Raw genomic sequence first — 16,538 nt, 5'->3', positions numbered from 1 at the left:
AGCAGACAGGCAAAATACCAAAGCAGTTCAGGCCTAAGAAAGAACATAGCTGTTTCCTCAAAAGATCCAGCACAGCTCTGAGCCCTGCACATCAAGGGAGGAAAGCCAGGCAAGGTCCTCACTTCTGGAAGACCTGCCTGTTTTTCATCTGGCTGAGGACACCGGGAGGAGGGAGCCTCTCTGATGAACTGATAGTTAACACCATGCAGGGGAAGTGCACTTGCTGAACTGTCGTATCAGATGCCTTCCGGAGCAACATCTGGAGGGGCTGCGTGTGGATGGGGCAGGACAGCCACAGACCCGTTTGCTCCTCAGACTTCCCCAGACTGGCTTCCAACCAGGACTTGGGACATCCCCGGGGCCAGGCGCCCCTTGCTCAGTTTCTGGATGCAAGATGGAGCCAGGCGCCATAGGTGCTGTTTAGAGCCAACAAGAAGGGGGGCCACTCCTCCCCTCTTACCGATGTCCCCTCCACTAGCCTAATCACCATGAGGAAATATTAAAACTATTCCTCTGCAGGTCATGAAATGATGAGCAATTTTTGTGGTTTTTATACTTTTCTGCGTTTTCCAAGTTGCTTACAATTGAACGTATATGGAAAACACTAGGGCTTCCAATTTTTGAAACAAATTAATTAAATTTCTTCCCTGACCCTCTGTGAAAGTGTATAACAGTCATTCTTTCTTGAGGTTCTGCATGGGAGAACCTGCTACTAATGATTATTTAGACTCTGGGAAGAGTAGCAGAGTTCTTAACCCTGGAGCTACCTGAAGGGACCGCAGACCTATGATGATGACAGCCTGACATCAGAGAAAGAGACTTTCGGACTGGCTTAGCAGGACAGAAAGGTATCACGTGCACCCACAGAAGGTGGACTCCAACACCAACTTCCTTTTGGCACAAATTTCAGTTCTGAAATTAAAGCCACAGGAGCAGAGACCAGAGAAGAAAGGGCCATGGCTTCTTCATTTGCTACTTGCCTGAAAACTTAGCCTCTCCCCTGAAGACACTGGGAGAGAGCAGGCCATGGACCCAGGACAAAGCACAGAGAGAATCCCTTCTGCCTTCTGCCAACTTAGCCTAGAGGCTTGGGACACTGTATACTTCCACAAGCATCCAAGCAGTTGAGAAGCATCAACCTCTGAGTCAGAGTTGGAGGGAATCTCAGTTCACCCCCTTCCTCTACAGACGGCTGAGGCCAAGTGCTCTGAAGTGGCTTACTTGAGATCACCCAGCACACAGGTGGACCTGTCACTACCTGGACTCTGAGCTCCCAGGCTAGTGTTTTCTACACATTCCATTCCTAACGAGGATTGCGTCCTGCCACACCTCAGATGCTTCCTCCAGCTTCCTGCGTCACACTTCTACTGCCTGTGGGTATCTGCCAGGGCCGCTCTCAGAACTGTCCCGGCAAAGGACTAATAAACACAGCACTTAGATTAACTGATCTGTAAACATGACCACATTCCTGCAGAATGAGTGAATGGTCTCACATGTAGTCACCTGGCAGCCACCATACTGGGGGGCCTGCTGACGTTATAGAGGACCTTGGCTCTTCCAGGCACATCAGACCCACAACTCCTACAGAACAGCAAGCAGGGGTGAGGGCTGGGGGCACGCCTCCCTTCCCCTCCCTTCTCCTCTCTCCTCTGCCCACTGCCTCTGCATCTCCCACACCTCCTGGGGGTTGGCTGCAGATACGGAGGAAAGAGAAAGACCAGGTGCTGGGACAAAGATGAACACTCAGGTCCTGCCCTCAGGAAGGTCCCAGTGGCCTGTGAAGTTCGAGGAGACTCACAATTCACTGCAGAGGGTTAAGAATGTGATGGATGCTTGAACACTTCAAAGATATGCTCATGTTTTTAGCTCTACAAGTAGAAAGCCTATCGGTGTGAGATCCCCCTGATCTGAATGAACCAATATGCAGACTACACCTTATGCTCACAGCACCTGTTGCTATTGCTAATGTCGTCCAGAACTTGACAACATAGTTCCCAAAAGGTACCAAAATGGTGACCAAAGTAAAAATCTGAAACGTGTCAGCCTTGCTTACATTTATGGCTTGGTACTGTCTTTATTTTAAATATACATATGTGGAGAGGATCATCATCTTTCAGTGATTATGGTTTGTGATGATCTTAATTTGGCTCCGCAACTACCCATTCCAGAGGAAATGGGAATTTTTGACAAATCAACAAAGCACGAGAATTTATGAAGCACTTACTACCACCTGGCCCTATGATATGCAGACCCTCCCCCGAAGAGCTGACAAATGAACATCCAGGAGGCATTTTTGAGGACAAGTCTGAAACACTGGTTATGGGACAAGATATACGTGCAACAGCCCCCTCTACACAGAGTAGATGGAAAATGGGGCAGAGAAGATGTGAACTTGAGCAGGGCCATAAGGAATGACAAGCAGCATGCCCGTCCATGCATATGCGCGGGCACAGGCGCCTGCCTGTGTAAATGTAGTCTGAAGGATAGTAGGCATTTGGGAGGGTGCGGCTGGGTCTGAGAGAAGAGGGTGTCAGAGGGAACCAACAGGCTGCAAAAGCACAGGGTGGTCCTGAGCTGGCCACTAGTGAGCGCTGAGGAACACACCCGACCACAGCAGAGAATGCACTTTAAGGAGTAATAGGAAAATGTTAGAAGGGTGCAGCTCAATGATAAAAAGCCTGTAAAGACATTGTCAGCTGAGAATTCACAAGATAAACTGCAGAGGGGAAACCTAGAGATGGAAGGCCCCTGATCAGACACTGAGCCAGAGCCGAGGTCCCTCGGTCCCCTTCCTTGGGGAGCATGCTGCAGTCCTGTCAGGGGCAGAGCTCTGAAATGGCCTGGGAGCCCTGTTTTCATCCAGTAAGCTGGTAGGCCCCAAGGGAGGAGAGAGCACCCCAGAACATACGCTGCCAGTGCAGACACCCAGAGCAAAGGGAGGCGCCTGGCACAGCATTAGTGCTCAGGAAAGGAAAGCAGGAACCAAGGACCAGCCCACCTCCTCCTGGACACTATCTTTTCAGGATCTGCTCTTTGCACTCCCACTGAAGAGAGAAAAGAAGGAGAGGTCCTGGTTTGGGGTCCAAAAATGCTGGTCTATCAGTGATTGAGTTCCTGCTGGAAGCAGCTGACTTGAAGGCGTTCCAAAGGGGTTGCTTCCCCTATGATGGCACAACTTGGGCATCCTACATTCCCTGGGCATCCCTGGAACCTTGTGACCAGCAGGGGGCTGATCAGCTCACCACACAGCTGTGGCCTGACAGCTGGCTGGACTATCAACTCCAATCACCCGACAGGAGCTATGCGCTCAGCACCTGACAGCAGTGTCCTGAGTCACCTCAAGAGAGGCAGAGGCCAACTGTTTTCATGTGCAGGCCCATCTGGGTCTGTCTACGTACATCTCTCAAAGACTCAGATGAGTCGGGCATCTACGTCTGTCCCTCTACTTGATTCAAATGTGAAAGAAGATGCTGGTTCATAATGACACACATCATACTTTATCAGGTTTCAGCCTGATATACATCAGATCCTATCATTGTGGACTGTGCTGGAAAAGCAGAACACAGACATCAATGTCCCAGCTCTAGTTAGCACCCAGCTTGATAAGGGAACTTGGACAAGCTACGCAACCTTTCTAAGCCCTACTTCCTTTATCTTCACAATGGAAACAATAACATCAGCCACGTCAGAGGGCAGTTGTGAGGATAAGTGAACACATATATGGCACCTAGCACAGCACCTGGGACTTGGACTTGGCACATGCTCAGTAAACGTTAGTTTAGTATCTTAGTTATTTACTGTTAGAACCTCTATCGGCTACTGCCTTACCCCTTCTGAAGGTAAGAATGTGCAAGAATACTTGGGGCACGGCTATCTAAAGACATTTTTATAGTTTTCTCAACTGAAAGGGACATCAAGAATTTAGTCAAGACCCCAGTCTCTGAGCAGAGCCACACCTAAATCACCTGAAAAATCACCATCCATCCCTTTTTTTTGTTAATCCTCACCTGAGGATATTTTTTCCACCGCTTTTTCAGGGAGTAGAAGGGAGGGAGGGGGAGAGAGAGAGAAACACCGATGGGCTGACTGCCTCCCGCACATGCCCCACCTGGGACGGGGAGCGAACCGAAACCCTTCAGTGAGCAGGCCTAAGTTCTAACCACGGAGCCACACCGGCCCGGGCCCCATTCATCCTATTTTTAAAGCTCTCCTCTCTTAGAAGAAGAACTGCCTTAGCCTCCCTTCACAGCTAGTTTCCAGCTTTTAAAAAAGTCCTCATTCAAAGATGGTTTTTTTAATTGATTCTAGAGAGAAAAGAAGGGAGAGGGGGAGAGACAGAGAGAGAAACATCAATATGAGAGAGAAACATCAATAGGCTGCCTCCTGGACATGCCCTGACCGGGGATCAAACCCACAACCTGGGCATGTGCCCTCACTGGGAATCGAACCTGCCATGAGACAATGCTTCAACCACACCAGCCAGGGCTAGTCTCCAGATTTAATCACCCTGTTCAGGACCTTTCTCCCAGAGTCTTATTTGTCCTAACCCCCTTCTGTTCTTACAAATTTCCTTCATGTTTCATGTAAGGACATTCCCTTCTCCTTACTGAAACCAATCTGAAAACCTACTTCTTCCAGCAGCTTGGCCAAGGATCCAACTCTGTTCCCCAACTGCAGCCACCATCATCCTGGACCAGGCCAAGAAGAGACATGAGCGTGAACGCAGTGCTTACATTTCATCCCACCAGCCAGCTGGAAAGGTCATTGCCAGCTGCTGCCCCAGCCAGTCGCAGCCACCACCAGTCATCCCATTCATGCTACACAGTTTCTGCCATAGCACTGTGGACCATGTTGGAGAGTCAGAAAGGTCTAACTACAGGGAGGGAATTACCAAGTCTGTCTTACTGACCCAGCGCCTACTGTGGGCCTGGTGCAGAGCAAGCCACTCAATCTAGAGAATACACAAACGAATGAATGAATGAATGAGTTGCTCCCAAAGTCGTACTTGTCAAGACACAGAAACACAGCATGGGAAGGGAATGAACAGTTAATTAACCTTTTGGAAGGTTAGCTAGAAGAAAGTCCTCCATCTGGCTTCTCTTTGTTTTGCGGAAAAGCAGCAAAATCTTTTCATTTCCTATTTTTTTAATTACTTTTTTTTTTAAATCATCACCCAACTACATGTTCTTATTGATTTGAGAGAAAGAGGAAGGAAGAAAGAGAGAGAAACATCAATGTGAGAAAGAGACATGGATCGTTTGCCTCCCGTACGAACCCTGACCAGGGATTGAACCCACAACTTAGGTATGTGCCCTAACTGGGAATCGAACCGGCAACCTTGTGGTATATGGGATGATGCTCCAACCAAGCCACCTAGCCAGGGCCTTAAATTACTTTTTTGAATAGTTAATATACTCATATAGTTCAAAATTCAAAAAAATATAATTTTTGACTGTTGGAAGTCATTTAACTCCCTGGAGCCTCAGTTTCTTCACTGGCAAAATGGGTGCTTGAATAGGGGCGGCTGCGTCGGGGACTGGTGAGACGGTGCACAGGAAAGCACACACTTGAGCGAGGTAAGATCTGCCTGGACTAGGAAGGTGGAGTCTAAAGTCTCCGCCATCTGACAGTTGCAGGAATGCGGTGCTGTGCTCGCCCCCACAGGCAGAACTTTCCACCTCCAGGCAGCTCCCGGTGACATCTCATCACCATATTGAACAAACCCTGTCTCCCTGTAATTTCACTGTGCTTGCTTCTACATAGGAGATTACAGCTCAGTGAAGTGGGAGGTTTTGCCTTAGACTCAAGTCCTCCAGAGTCCCCATCCTGGCTTACATCAAAGCCTCCAGAAAACCCAACGACTGTTTCTCACACCCTGGGAGATTCGGAAATCAGCATCCATAGAATGAAGGGACAGTATTTTCCTCTTCATGCAGCAAATTTCTCCTCAGATTAAAAAAAAAAAAATGAAAAAGCTTAACATTGGTTGGCAGTGTGCAAAAATTGTGTCTTGTGCGATGTAGTAATACACTAAAATATGCTGTCATAAAGTGAACTCTTCATATATAAAAATCATTTAGCAGCTCACTTGTTTGATCCTTGCTGCATAAGGGTTCCCGGAGTGCTGGGACAAGTAAACAGGCATCTTTGCCTTTCAGTGTTTGCCACCAGAAACCTCAAGGACACAGTGGGCAGGGGAAGTGATCAGCTCAACAGAGAAATGGCCATTCATCCTGCAGTTAAATGAGGTCAGGTAGGGGCTCTGAGAGAACCTCCAGAGACAAGGTGGCCGTGTTATATATGGAATAATGGAGACATTGAGGACAGTAACCAGGGGACTAAACGTCATCAGCTGACTGAGGACCTAACAGAGCTCAGTGCTCCTGTTTTACCTGTCTCCTTTCTTCTCACCACCCCCAGCAGGACAGGGAGCGCCAACCATCCCCCTTCACAACCTGGAGCTCTTAATGGCATTTTAGCAACCTTTGTTTAAGGGACAAAGGCCAATATGGTATCATGGCAACTGTAGCATTAACCTGACAATCTGAACTAGGAGAGTTCTGAAGAGAGAGCGAGAAAGGTGGGGTGGAGGGAGCCGGGAGAAAGCTCACAGCATGGTCCCAGGTCCCCGGTCTCAGGTCCCCCAGAGTGAAGGCTTCCTCTCAGTTCTCACCTTCAGTTGTACGCAGCTGGGGGTGGGAAAGCCTTGGGTCTTGAGTGATAATGAGTCATCAGAGCCCAAGCGTCTCTCCACACAAATAGAAAAAGCAGAGGAGTCAGACAGTTCTGACTGGAAAGTAAAGTCTCCCTCCCCATCCAGGCTCCCACGCCAGCTCTGCAGAGCCTAGGGGCAGCAGGGCCTCCATGCCCTGCCCATAAAGTGGGGCCAAATACGACGGCGACCCGTTTCCAGGCAGGGACCCTAGGAGCATCTGGGACCTTCTGGCAGACCTTGCACACCCACCCACCACCCCGTGCAGAGGAGAAGACACCAGGGAGATGCCTAAATGTGAGGAGACGTCATCACCCAGGGAGGTCCTGCAGGTGGGCCAGGTGGGGCGCTCCATCCGGGGCGCCGGGCACACCGAGGAAAATCTTGCCAGAGGGCCTCTTCCTAGTCCAGGCCGATCTCACCTCGCTAAGTGTGTGCTCCTCTGTGCACCGTCTCACCAGCCCCTACACAGCCGTCCCAGTTCAAGCGCCCATTTTACCAATGAAGAAACTGAGGCCCCAGGTGGTTAAATAACTTCCCACGGATGGAAGGTGGGAAAGGGTGCAGACCGGCCTCGCACTCAGATTTGCCTTCCGCACGAGCCGCGCGCCCAGCCCCCGCCCCCTCCTAGACTCAGACCGCGATCGCCGCGCGCAGCCCGGATCCCGCGCTGCAAAGATCCCGCCGCCGCAGAGCCCGCAGACCGGCCGCCCGGAGAGCCCTGCTCCACTTGCACCTCGGAGCCCGAACGGAGCGCGGCGGAGGGGGTCGCGCAAAGTGCCCAGGCTCGCGCCCGGCTCTGCGCACCCGCTCGGGCACCCGGTGTCCGCCCGCGAGCGGCCCGAGGGGCGGCGCTGGCCAGGAGGGTCGACAACGCGGCGCTGAGCCGGGAAGTGGGAGCCGGGGCGGGGATAAGTCGGGGCACCGAGGAGCAGTGCTGGGCCGGAGAGGGACAACGCGGCGCCCGGACTTGGCACCGCCGCGGCCGGGGGCGCGCGATCCCCACCTGGCCAGCGCGGGTGTCCCGGCTGATTCCCGGAGGGGCCCCGCCTACCTTTCCTGAAGGGCATCGCGGAGGGGCGCTCCCCGCAGGGCGGGCTGGGGACACTGAAGCCGGGCGGCGTCCAAGTGCCAGCCCCTGGATTCGGGGGCGCCTGCGGGCGCCGGGCCCGGGACGAGGGAGGGGGAAAAGGACATATTTGGGCAAAGCTGGGGCGCGTCACCCACAGGGGAGGAACCCGGCGAGGCGGGAAGAGCAGCGGGGAGGCGGGCCCTTGCGGAAGCCGCTTAACCCCTGCGCTCCCCACCCGGGCGCGCCACCTGCACCCCGCCCCCGCCCCGCGCTCCGGCGCCGCGACCTGCTCCTCGCGACGCTGCGGAACGAAAACCAAGCTCGGCCTGATCAGGAAGAAAATCAGCTCCTTCGGGCTTTTAAGGGACATCACCCCTTGAAGGATTTGGGGAACTTTATGCCATTTTAATCTTTAGGTCCGCAGGAGCATAGGACAGGCACAGAGAGAGGACTGCCCAAATGACTGGTGGGCTTGAACGGAAATTACATCAGGGCTGGAGGGAATCACCCCCACCCCCAAAAGTACATCTGTGATAGTCATCCAGGCCATTCATTCAAAATCCTTCCTACTCCCTCTTCTGCCCCAGCAGGAGATGGTCACCCCTGACCATCTTTCCGCTTTTCTCTTGTTCGCTGCTGTTTCTCTGGAACCTAGAGCAGTACCTCACACAGGTCAATAAATATGATGATGAAGGTGATGATGGGACTTAAGGAACTCTAATCTAGCTAAACAGGGGAGGGAGATCATCCCTCTCATTCCTACTTCTTTGGCCTCTGTGAAGGCCAGTACCTGAGAAAATGCTTTATTATTATTCGGTGGGCTCAAATGTCGCAAAGACAAGTCACCTTTCCAGTCAGGTAAGTGTTACTTCCTGTGAAAAGTGGTGTTTTCTACTGCAATTTGAAGAAATGATATTGGGAACAATCTTCTGATCTATTTAAGGCACCCATGATCCTCTTTCAATATAGGGGGAAAAAACCATCCAGGTGAGCTGAAAAGATACAACCAGTGGTTTGTTTTGTGTGTGTGTCTGTGTGTGTGTGTTATCATTTCTTAATCAGAATCAGTTTCTTAGCCTGCTCTCTTATATGGGTGATAGTTCAAACTCCTTCCCCACTTTTGAAGTCAGAGATGCCTGGGAGAAGGAAGTAATTGTTACTATTTTCTCTGTTAGACGGCATATGTCACTTGGCTTGGGGACACAGTCCTGGTAGGGCCTTCTGGACAGATGCATGGGCCTGACTGGAGATCCACATGGAGAGATCAGGCTTCAGCTCCTGTGCCAGGACCCTGGTGAGTGTGGGTGAGTCTGAGAGGAGGAAGGAAGGAATGTTGGAGGAGTCCCAAATTTCATAGCTGTAAGAGATGGTCCCTCCCTTTGCCCTTTTCCCTGTCATAACCATAACACCAGGTGGACATGCACTTTACTCCACGGACTTCGTTGCCATGGACTGCATATATTATCTGAGGCTAGAGAAAGTGCTCAGGGCTGCATATCTCAGACTTGCTCAGCTGCAGGTCATAGTGAAGCCAGAGGCCATGCCCTTTGAGGTGGGTCTTTCTTCTAGTTGGCACTTTTAGTGCTCTGTGGACTCACCTGGCTGATTGTGATATAGTAAAAAATATATATGTGATCTTTGTGGCTGGTTCCTGGCATATAACTCCTAAAACCCTTGGAATCTCTGGAGTGATTAGAGTTTTTTGGTATGCTAATGAGATGATGGTGACAAGGCAGGGCCCTAGATGGCATCAGGATTGAGGGAGCGTGGCCAGAAAGACCAAGCATGATTAGAAGGTTGGAACTTTCAGCCTCCCCCATCTCCAGGCAGGGAAGGGGGGCTGAAGATGGTCAATAATTTAATCAATCATGCCTAGGTAATGAAAGCTCAATGAAAACTCCTAAATGACAGAGTTGGGAAAGCTCCCAGGTGGTGCCCTCAGAGAGGGTATAGACGCTCTACCCTCTTACCTCATCTTATGCATCTCTTCCATTTGGCTATTCCTGAGTTGTATCCTCTATAATAAACTGGTAATAGCAAATAAAGCACTTTTCTAAGTTCTGTGAGCCTTTCTAGCAAATTATTAAACCTGAAAGGGAGGGAGTTGTGAGAACCCCTGACTTTGTAGCCAAGTTGGACAGAAGAGTGAGTACCCTGGACACCCAATACTTGCAACTGACATCTGAAGTCGGGGCAATCTTTTGGGACTGAACCCTTCACCTATATGTAGGGTTTGAGGTTAACTCTGGGTAGTTAGTGTTAGAACTGAATTCAATTGTTGGATACCCGGTTGGTGTCAGAGAGCTAGAGAACTGGTTGTTGGTGTGGGAAAACCCCATGCATTTGGTATCAGAAGTCTTGTAAGTAAAAGCATTTCAGACTCATGTAGCCTGATAGCTCCACTTTGAGTTTAATCTTGAGTAAGAAAAAGTACCAGGGACTGTTCATTGTCTTGTTTCCGGTTCATGTTTAGTGAGCAGCCCTCCCAGATTGTTGTTGTTTAATAACCTGGGGAACATTTATTCTTCCACCACCAAACAAATCAGCCAAGAATGGATGTCAACATCTAATAACTCCGAGTGTTTCTGCTTGTCCCTTGCAGAAGGGAAGAAACAGCCGAGGCAAGTTCATACAAGAGATAAGAGAGTGACAGGGACAATTAGATTTGCTGAAGTGGTGGCCAGTACCTGTTGGGGAAATGGGCTGGAGTAGTGAATGGGACATGGCCCTCTGGGTTTTGATGTGGAGGAAAGATATGAAGCAGTTTTCAACTGAGAGTATATTCCCAGGTTCTGTCAACAATATAGCATGAGTCATAGAACCAAGTCATTTCATTGTTAGTCACCAAACTTTCAATTGTGTCTGCTAACATTCATGTTCTCAGTCTAGTGGACTATTGATTTAACACTGCTCCTGTCCTAAGGAGCTCTTAGCACATCTGAGTGTTGTTTTTTAAATCTAACCTAATTGCTAGAACCAGGACTGAGGGCTACCTAGCCAGGCTAGTCTTCCTCCCACTTCCTCCAGGCCCTGTTTATCATTTTAGAGTGGTGACCATCAATAGCATAATCTGGTCATCTGAGGTCCTGAGGACAGAGTTCTCGAGCTTTCGGGCAGGATAGCAAGCTGGAGGGTTGGCTAAACAGATCTCTGGGCTTCAGCCCCATTTTCTGATTTATTAAGTCTGGTGTGGGGCCCAAAATTTTGCATTTCTTGCAAGGTTTCAGGTGATACAGATGTTGCTAGTTCTCCTAGTTCCAGAGGGCACTTGGAGAACCAAAGAGGAAAGGGGAACTCAGCTGAGACATGAGGACAATGGAAGAACTAGATCAGATTTGGAGCTCTTTGATCCCTGGCACTGGTGCCAGCTGAGTGCCTCCTTGCCCTGGCTTTTGGGGCAGGAAGTGCCCAGGGCCACAGCCTCTGGTTTTCTTACTATTGGAAGAAAAGAGCCCTCTTCCCAGATTTCTTTTCTAGTTCATAGGCTGAAGGCTTTCGTGCTGTCACCAAAGGAAGGATAGGAAGAGAACTGACACTCTTTACCCTCAGAAACTGTTCCTCACCACCGCCTTTCCTGAGCCAGGTATCTGGGTACTTTTTTGCATTTTCCAGCCTTTCCTCTCTAATTATAAAATGTAAGGTTTTGTCTCCAATAAAGGGATTCCAGACTAAAGAAGGGGGCTGAGAGCCTTTTGGTGGGGGTCAGGAACAGGTAGGAAAGAGTGTGTGTGAAGGAGGAAGAAAAGAGGAGGGGTGTGGGGGGTGCGGCCCATGAAGGACTTGACAGCTCCACCCCCACCCCTGCTGGACTTCCTGGTGTGAAGAGTCCAGCAGCTGTCTCCACTGCGCTGGCTCCCACTGCCTGGCCATCTCCCCATCTGTGCCCCTCCTCAGGGTATGGTCCTGGTGGTTTAAAGTTCCTGCTGCCTCAAGTTTCCCAGCTCTTAGGGGTTTGCTCAAAGGCAGACCTACAGCCAGCCTTAGGGTAGGATGCATGCAAAGAGCAGGGGTGGGGAGAACTGGATGCGAATCCCTGCTGTGTCACTTACTGTGCTGGGTGACATACCCTCTGGAGCCTCAATATCTTGTCTATAAAATGGGAATAATGCATTCTTCATGGATCTCTGTAAGGATCTGATGGAATCTTGTTTGCCAGGAGCACAAGTGCTCAATAAAAGGTAACTGCCATTAGTAGTAGTAGTATTAGAGCTGGAAGCAAGAAGGGGCTACTTTCAGGGTCCCCAGGTGGTGAACGGGAAGGGCCCCAGAAAAGGAGAGCAGTGATGGGAGCATCTGGGGGGACACACAGTGGGAGCTCATGGGCTGGACCAAGGAAATGTAGGTGCTGAGGTTCAGTGGAGTCAAATGAGGCAAGAGAAATCCAGCTCCTTGACTCTTGTCTTTTACCAAAATATGAGCCTGTGTGTGCGTCGCATACAGTATGTGACTATGAAAGGACCAATTATCCATAGTATCAAAGAAAACTACAAACATTTAGAGTAGCTATATGGACACGGTAGCTCATAGATCTTGGTTTCTAAATATCATTCTTCTATTAGAGGAAACAGAAGACTTTTCAGGGCTGGAGATGACCCCAGGACATCTTGTGGCACCAGAAAATAAGTAATCATTTTGCTGAGGTCACGACCAATGACGGGGGCATGTCCAAAAGACATGGGCCAACCTGAAAGGGCTCTTCTGGGACAACCATGAAAGTGATGGGTTGTGACCCATAGACTAAAGTAAGAACCCAGGAGTCCACGCTGACACAAATAAATAGTTAAGTGAATAATTAGTCAAGGAAGGAAAGCTCTGCTTCACAAATCCTAGAATTTATAGAATTACTAGAATTCTAGCTAATAAATGTAGAAAAAAAGTCACCATTTGGCAAATGCCACAGTAATAATTATTTGACAGGAGAATCATCAGTGTATGCTAAAATTAGTAAGTAAAATATGATGAGAAACAGGATATTAACAGCCTCAAAGTATCTCCCACTAGGTAATTATTCATTACAAAGGGGTAAATGGTAACTTTACAGTAAAGAATCCTGGCAGCCGCCTTAACCAAGTGGTCAAAGTTACTGTCCCCAGGAATGGACACATTATAGCTGTAATATTCTTGCCAAAAAATACATAACCTGATTTTAGTCTTGTGAAAACCTGAGGCACCTAAAATAAGGGACATTGTACAAAATAACCTAGCAAGCATACTTCTTCAAAAATGTCAAAATCATGAAAGACTGAGATAGGGTTCCAGACTAAAGGAGATGAGACAGGCATAATAACTAAATGGAACATGTGATCCTGGATGGCATCCTGAACACAAATGGGAGATTAGTAGGCCAGCTGGAGAAATCTGAATAGTATCGTACCAATATTAATTTCCACATTTTGGTAATTGTGCTGTGGTTATGTAACATTTGGGAAGCTGAGGTGTATGAGAATTCTTTGTAATCTTTACAACATTTTTGTAAGTCTGAAATTAATTCAATATGAAAATTTTAAAAAATTAAAAAGTAACTGTAGTTTTCTCACCAAGTGAGAAAATGCCCAAATTGATTTGGCTGTATAATCAGCTACTAATTACTGTTACTGATGGAAACTGTCTAATTTCCAGGCAGCATTATGAAAAAGCATTAACACAAATTTAGTGGCTTAAAATACCACTCATTTATTAGCTTGCAATTCTGTAGGTCGGAAGTCACACAGCAAGACTGGGTTCTCTGCTCGGGATTTCGTGAGGCTGAAATCCAAGTGTTGGTTGGGCTGAGTTCCCATCAGGAGACTCTAGAGAAAAACCTACTTCTAAGCTCATTCTTGTTGGCAGAATTCAGTTCCTGTGGTTGTAGGAATAAGGTCCCCATTTCCTTACGGGCTGTCAGCTGGGGCTACTCAGCTCCCAGAGGCTGCCTGCATGCCTCGTCACACAGCCCCTCCATCTTCAAGTCAGCCAGGCTGAGCACTTCCTAGGCTTTGAACTCTTTTGGAACCAGCTGGAGAAAACTCTCTGCCTTAAAGGACCCAGGTAACTAATTTGGAATCTTAGTTACTTCTGCAAACCCCCTTCACGGCAGTCCTTAGATTAGTGTTTGACTAAATAATTGGGACAGGTATGTGTGCAACAGGCCAGGGAATCTTGGGGACCATATGAGAATACTGCCTACTACAGGGAGTAATTTCTTAAATCAAATACATGGATATGAATTTGGCAACCAGCTATGAGTGGGGGAGCGGGAAATGGGCTGCAATGAGGATATGGGCTGCCCAGTGCCCCACCAAGTCAGTCTGACCTGGCTCAGCGAAGGGATGATTCTCGGAGAGGGTGTCCTTTCCCTCTTAATAATCCTGTTTAAACTCTACTTCTGTGTACAGCGCTGACTGTATTGGAATGTAATTATCCTCTCTTCTTTCCTGTTGAAGTTTTAGAAGTCAGGATTTAGCTTCTAGAAGGCCATTTTAAATTTTTATTTATTTTTTATTTATTTTGAGAGGAGAGAGATTTGTTGTTCCACATTCATTCATTGGTTGATTTTTGTATGTGCCCTTACTGGGGATCAAACCCGCAACCTTGGTGTATCGGGACAATGCTCTAACCAACTGAGCTACTCCGAGGGCGATAGGAGGCAATTCTTTTCAAATCCTTGATTAATGTTCTTGACAGAGGGAGAGTACCATGTTCAACCATCCTTGCAACTTTGCAAGCTCCAAGCAGTTACAGCTGGGGCACTTGGGAATGAACGCCTCAAGCTAGACCAGCCTCCTACCAGTCGGGGACAGTTATTCCTTTCTTCAGAAGGGAGTAGTAGCTGAAATGAGGTTACAAAGTCAGTGGTAGGCCTTTGCTAGCTGTTCACAGGGTCTAACTCTGGCTTCTGACACCCCCTGAGCCCAAGGATAGATGGATTCTGGACAGAGCCATTGGAAGTATCAGAGCCCTAAATGACTCAAAGTGTAACCAGTCTGCTCTTCTGAAGCCCATTCCCATCAATGTATAATCAGGCCCTTTTGTTTTAATGTTACAAACAGCTTTCTTTTCTTTTTTTTCTTCATAGCACCCTGACAAATTTTTGACTCAAGCAGAGGCAAGCACTCACCCCATTTCACTGACGACAGAGCTGGCCTCAGCTAGGGGAAGTGGTTTTCCCCTAAATCCAGGCCCCTTGACCAATGCCACTGTTTTCACTGTGCTGCACTGCCCTTCTCCAGGGAGCTGTGTTCTCTCCTCCTGTCATTGTCCTGAGGGCAGGACATCACAGTCCTCAGAGGGTTAGCTCAGCTGGGACTGAGGGCCATTCAGTCCAGTGTATTTAGCTTTTTTTTTTTTTTAATTGACTTGAGAGAGAATAGAGGGAGGGGGAATGGAGGGGAGAAGGAGAGAGAGGGAGAGAGAGAGAGAGAGAAACATCAATTTGTTGTTCGTCCTAATGACCTATTTACAGCTAAGGAGCCAGGCTGCCTCTTTCCCAGAAATAAGACTAAACTTCTCAGGCCAAGTGGTAGCTTTCCGTTCCCATTATGGTCCTAGAATTGATGCTGAAGAGGAAAACAAGGAGTCGGAGAGATTTCAAATTAGCCACATAATCTCTCCTGGAGATAAAGGGTGATTCTTCATTGTGGGGTTTCACTTCACCTGTAATAAGGACACTTTAGAGGCCAACTAAACAGTGTACAAGCCAAGCCGGTGGGGTGAGATGGGGACATGTGACCAAGTCCAGCACTGGCTCTTGCTCTGCCTGCTCGTCCCTCCATTCTGGCCACTGATTCCTTCCTCTGCCTCTGTTTCCCCATCTGTAAAATGCAGAGACTATTAGTTGTTGGCCGAATGTAAGGAGCAAATGACTGCTTAAAAAATAGAAATACTGGATTTCTACCATTAGACAAACATTTTTACTGTAATTTATGGTGGCTTTTATATATACACAAGACTGCTTGGAATTATTTCTCTTTTCAATTAATATTCATTTTATTCAAATTCAAAATGGTAAGTTTTCCTTAAGCTTTTAGATTGAACTTAAAACTGCTTTAGTCTACTTAACACTTTTATTCTATAAAAATAGTAAAATTTAACACTGTTAAGGGAAACCTTGACAACTGGTCCCATTCAGAAATTTAATTATTTAAACTGCCTTAACAATTTTAAACCACATTTGTGAAGTTAATACTTTATATTTTAGAATATTTCAGCTTGCTCACAAGCCTTCCCAAGTTCTTAACCAACTACATATGGTGAATCTTCAGTTACCTTAAATGTTCTCAGACTGCTTGCAATCGTAATTGTACTGCACCTTTTAGCTTAAATGACAAGTCTATATCAATTACTCAATTACATTTTAAAAAGTAGAATCACAAGGTCAAACTATTGTATACTCAAATTTGTCACCTTTTCTTACAATTGCAGGTTCTTAAAAATACCAAATAGATACAAGTCACCTAAACTTAATCCCAAAATATCAAAAGTTGGAGTTGAATTTGCTCCACATTTCTCTGTTTATATAAACTTTTCCAGGGTTGAAAGAAACTTACCCAATAAAGCGCCAATTATGTCATTACCAGCAAGTCAGGGGCCCTGTCCATGGCACTGAGATTATTTACAGACCAAAAAGGCTCTGATTAGGATGGCAAAAAACACACAACATAATAATGGTTTTCCAGGCCTTCTGAATTGTGGGTTATATTATTTTTGCAATAAAATGCTTAAAACTAAAAAGAAAGCTAAATTATAGATCTGCCACTGGGGAGTTTCTAGATGGGG

General features: G+C 47.7%; 1 protein-coding gene across 3 annotated transcripts in view; it reads right to left on the bottom strand.

The window, feature by feature from the left end:
• Window positions 1-7,911, bottom strand: part of PFKFB3 (6-phosphofructo-2-kinase/fructose-2,6-biphosphatase 3) — an 80,274-nt gene extending 72,363 nt beyond the window's left edge. For 2 of the 3 annotated variants that reach the window (XM_081155462.1, XM_081155460.1), the window contains exon 1: window positions 7,767-7,877. In XM_081155462.1, the coding sequence (XP_081011588.1) occupies window positions 7,767-7,782 (16 nt within the window). In that variant the 5' untranslated portion in view covers window positions 7,783-7,877. Of the gene's footprint in view, window positions 1-7,766 lie in introns of all 3 variants that reach the window. The other variant, XM_081155461.1, reaches the window with a different exon arrangement.
• Between the last annotated feature and the right edge of the window lie 8,627 nt (window positions 7,912-16,538).

This window comes from Miniopterus schreibersii, assembly GCF_964146895.1.
Source record: "Miniopterus schreibersii genome assembly, chromosome: 1".
Taxonomy (NCBI): Eukaryota; Metazoa; Chordata; class Mammalia; order Chiroptera; family Miniopteridae; genus Miniopterus; species Miniopterus schreibersii.
This window is presented reverse-complemented; position numbering and strand designations above follow the sequence as displayed.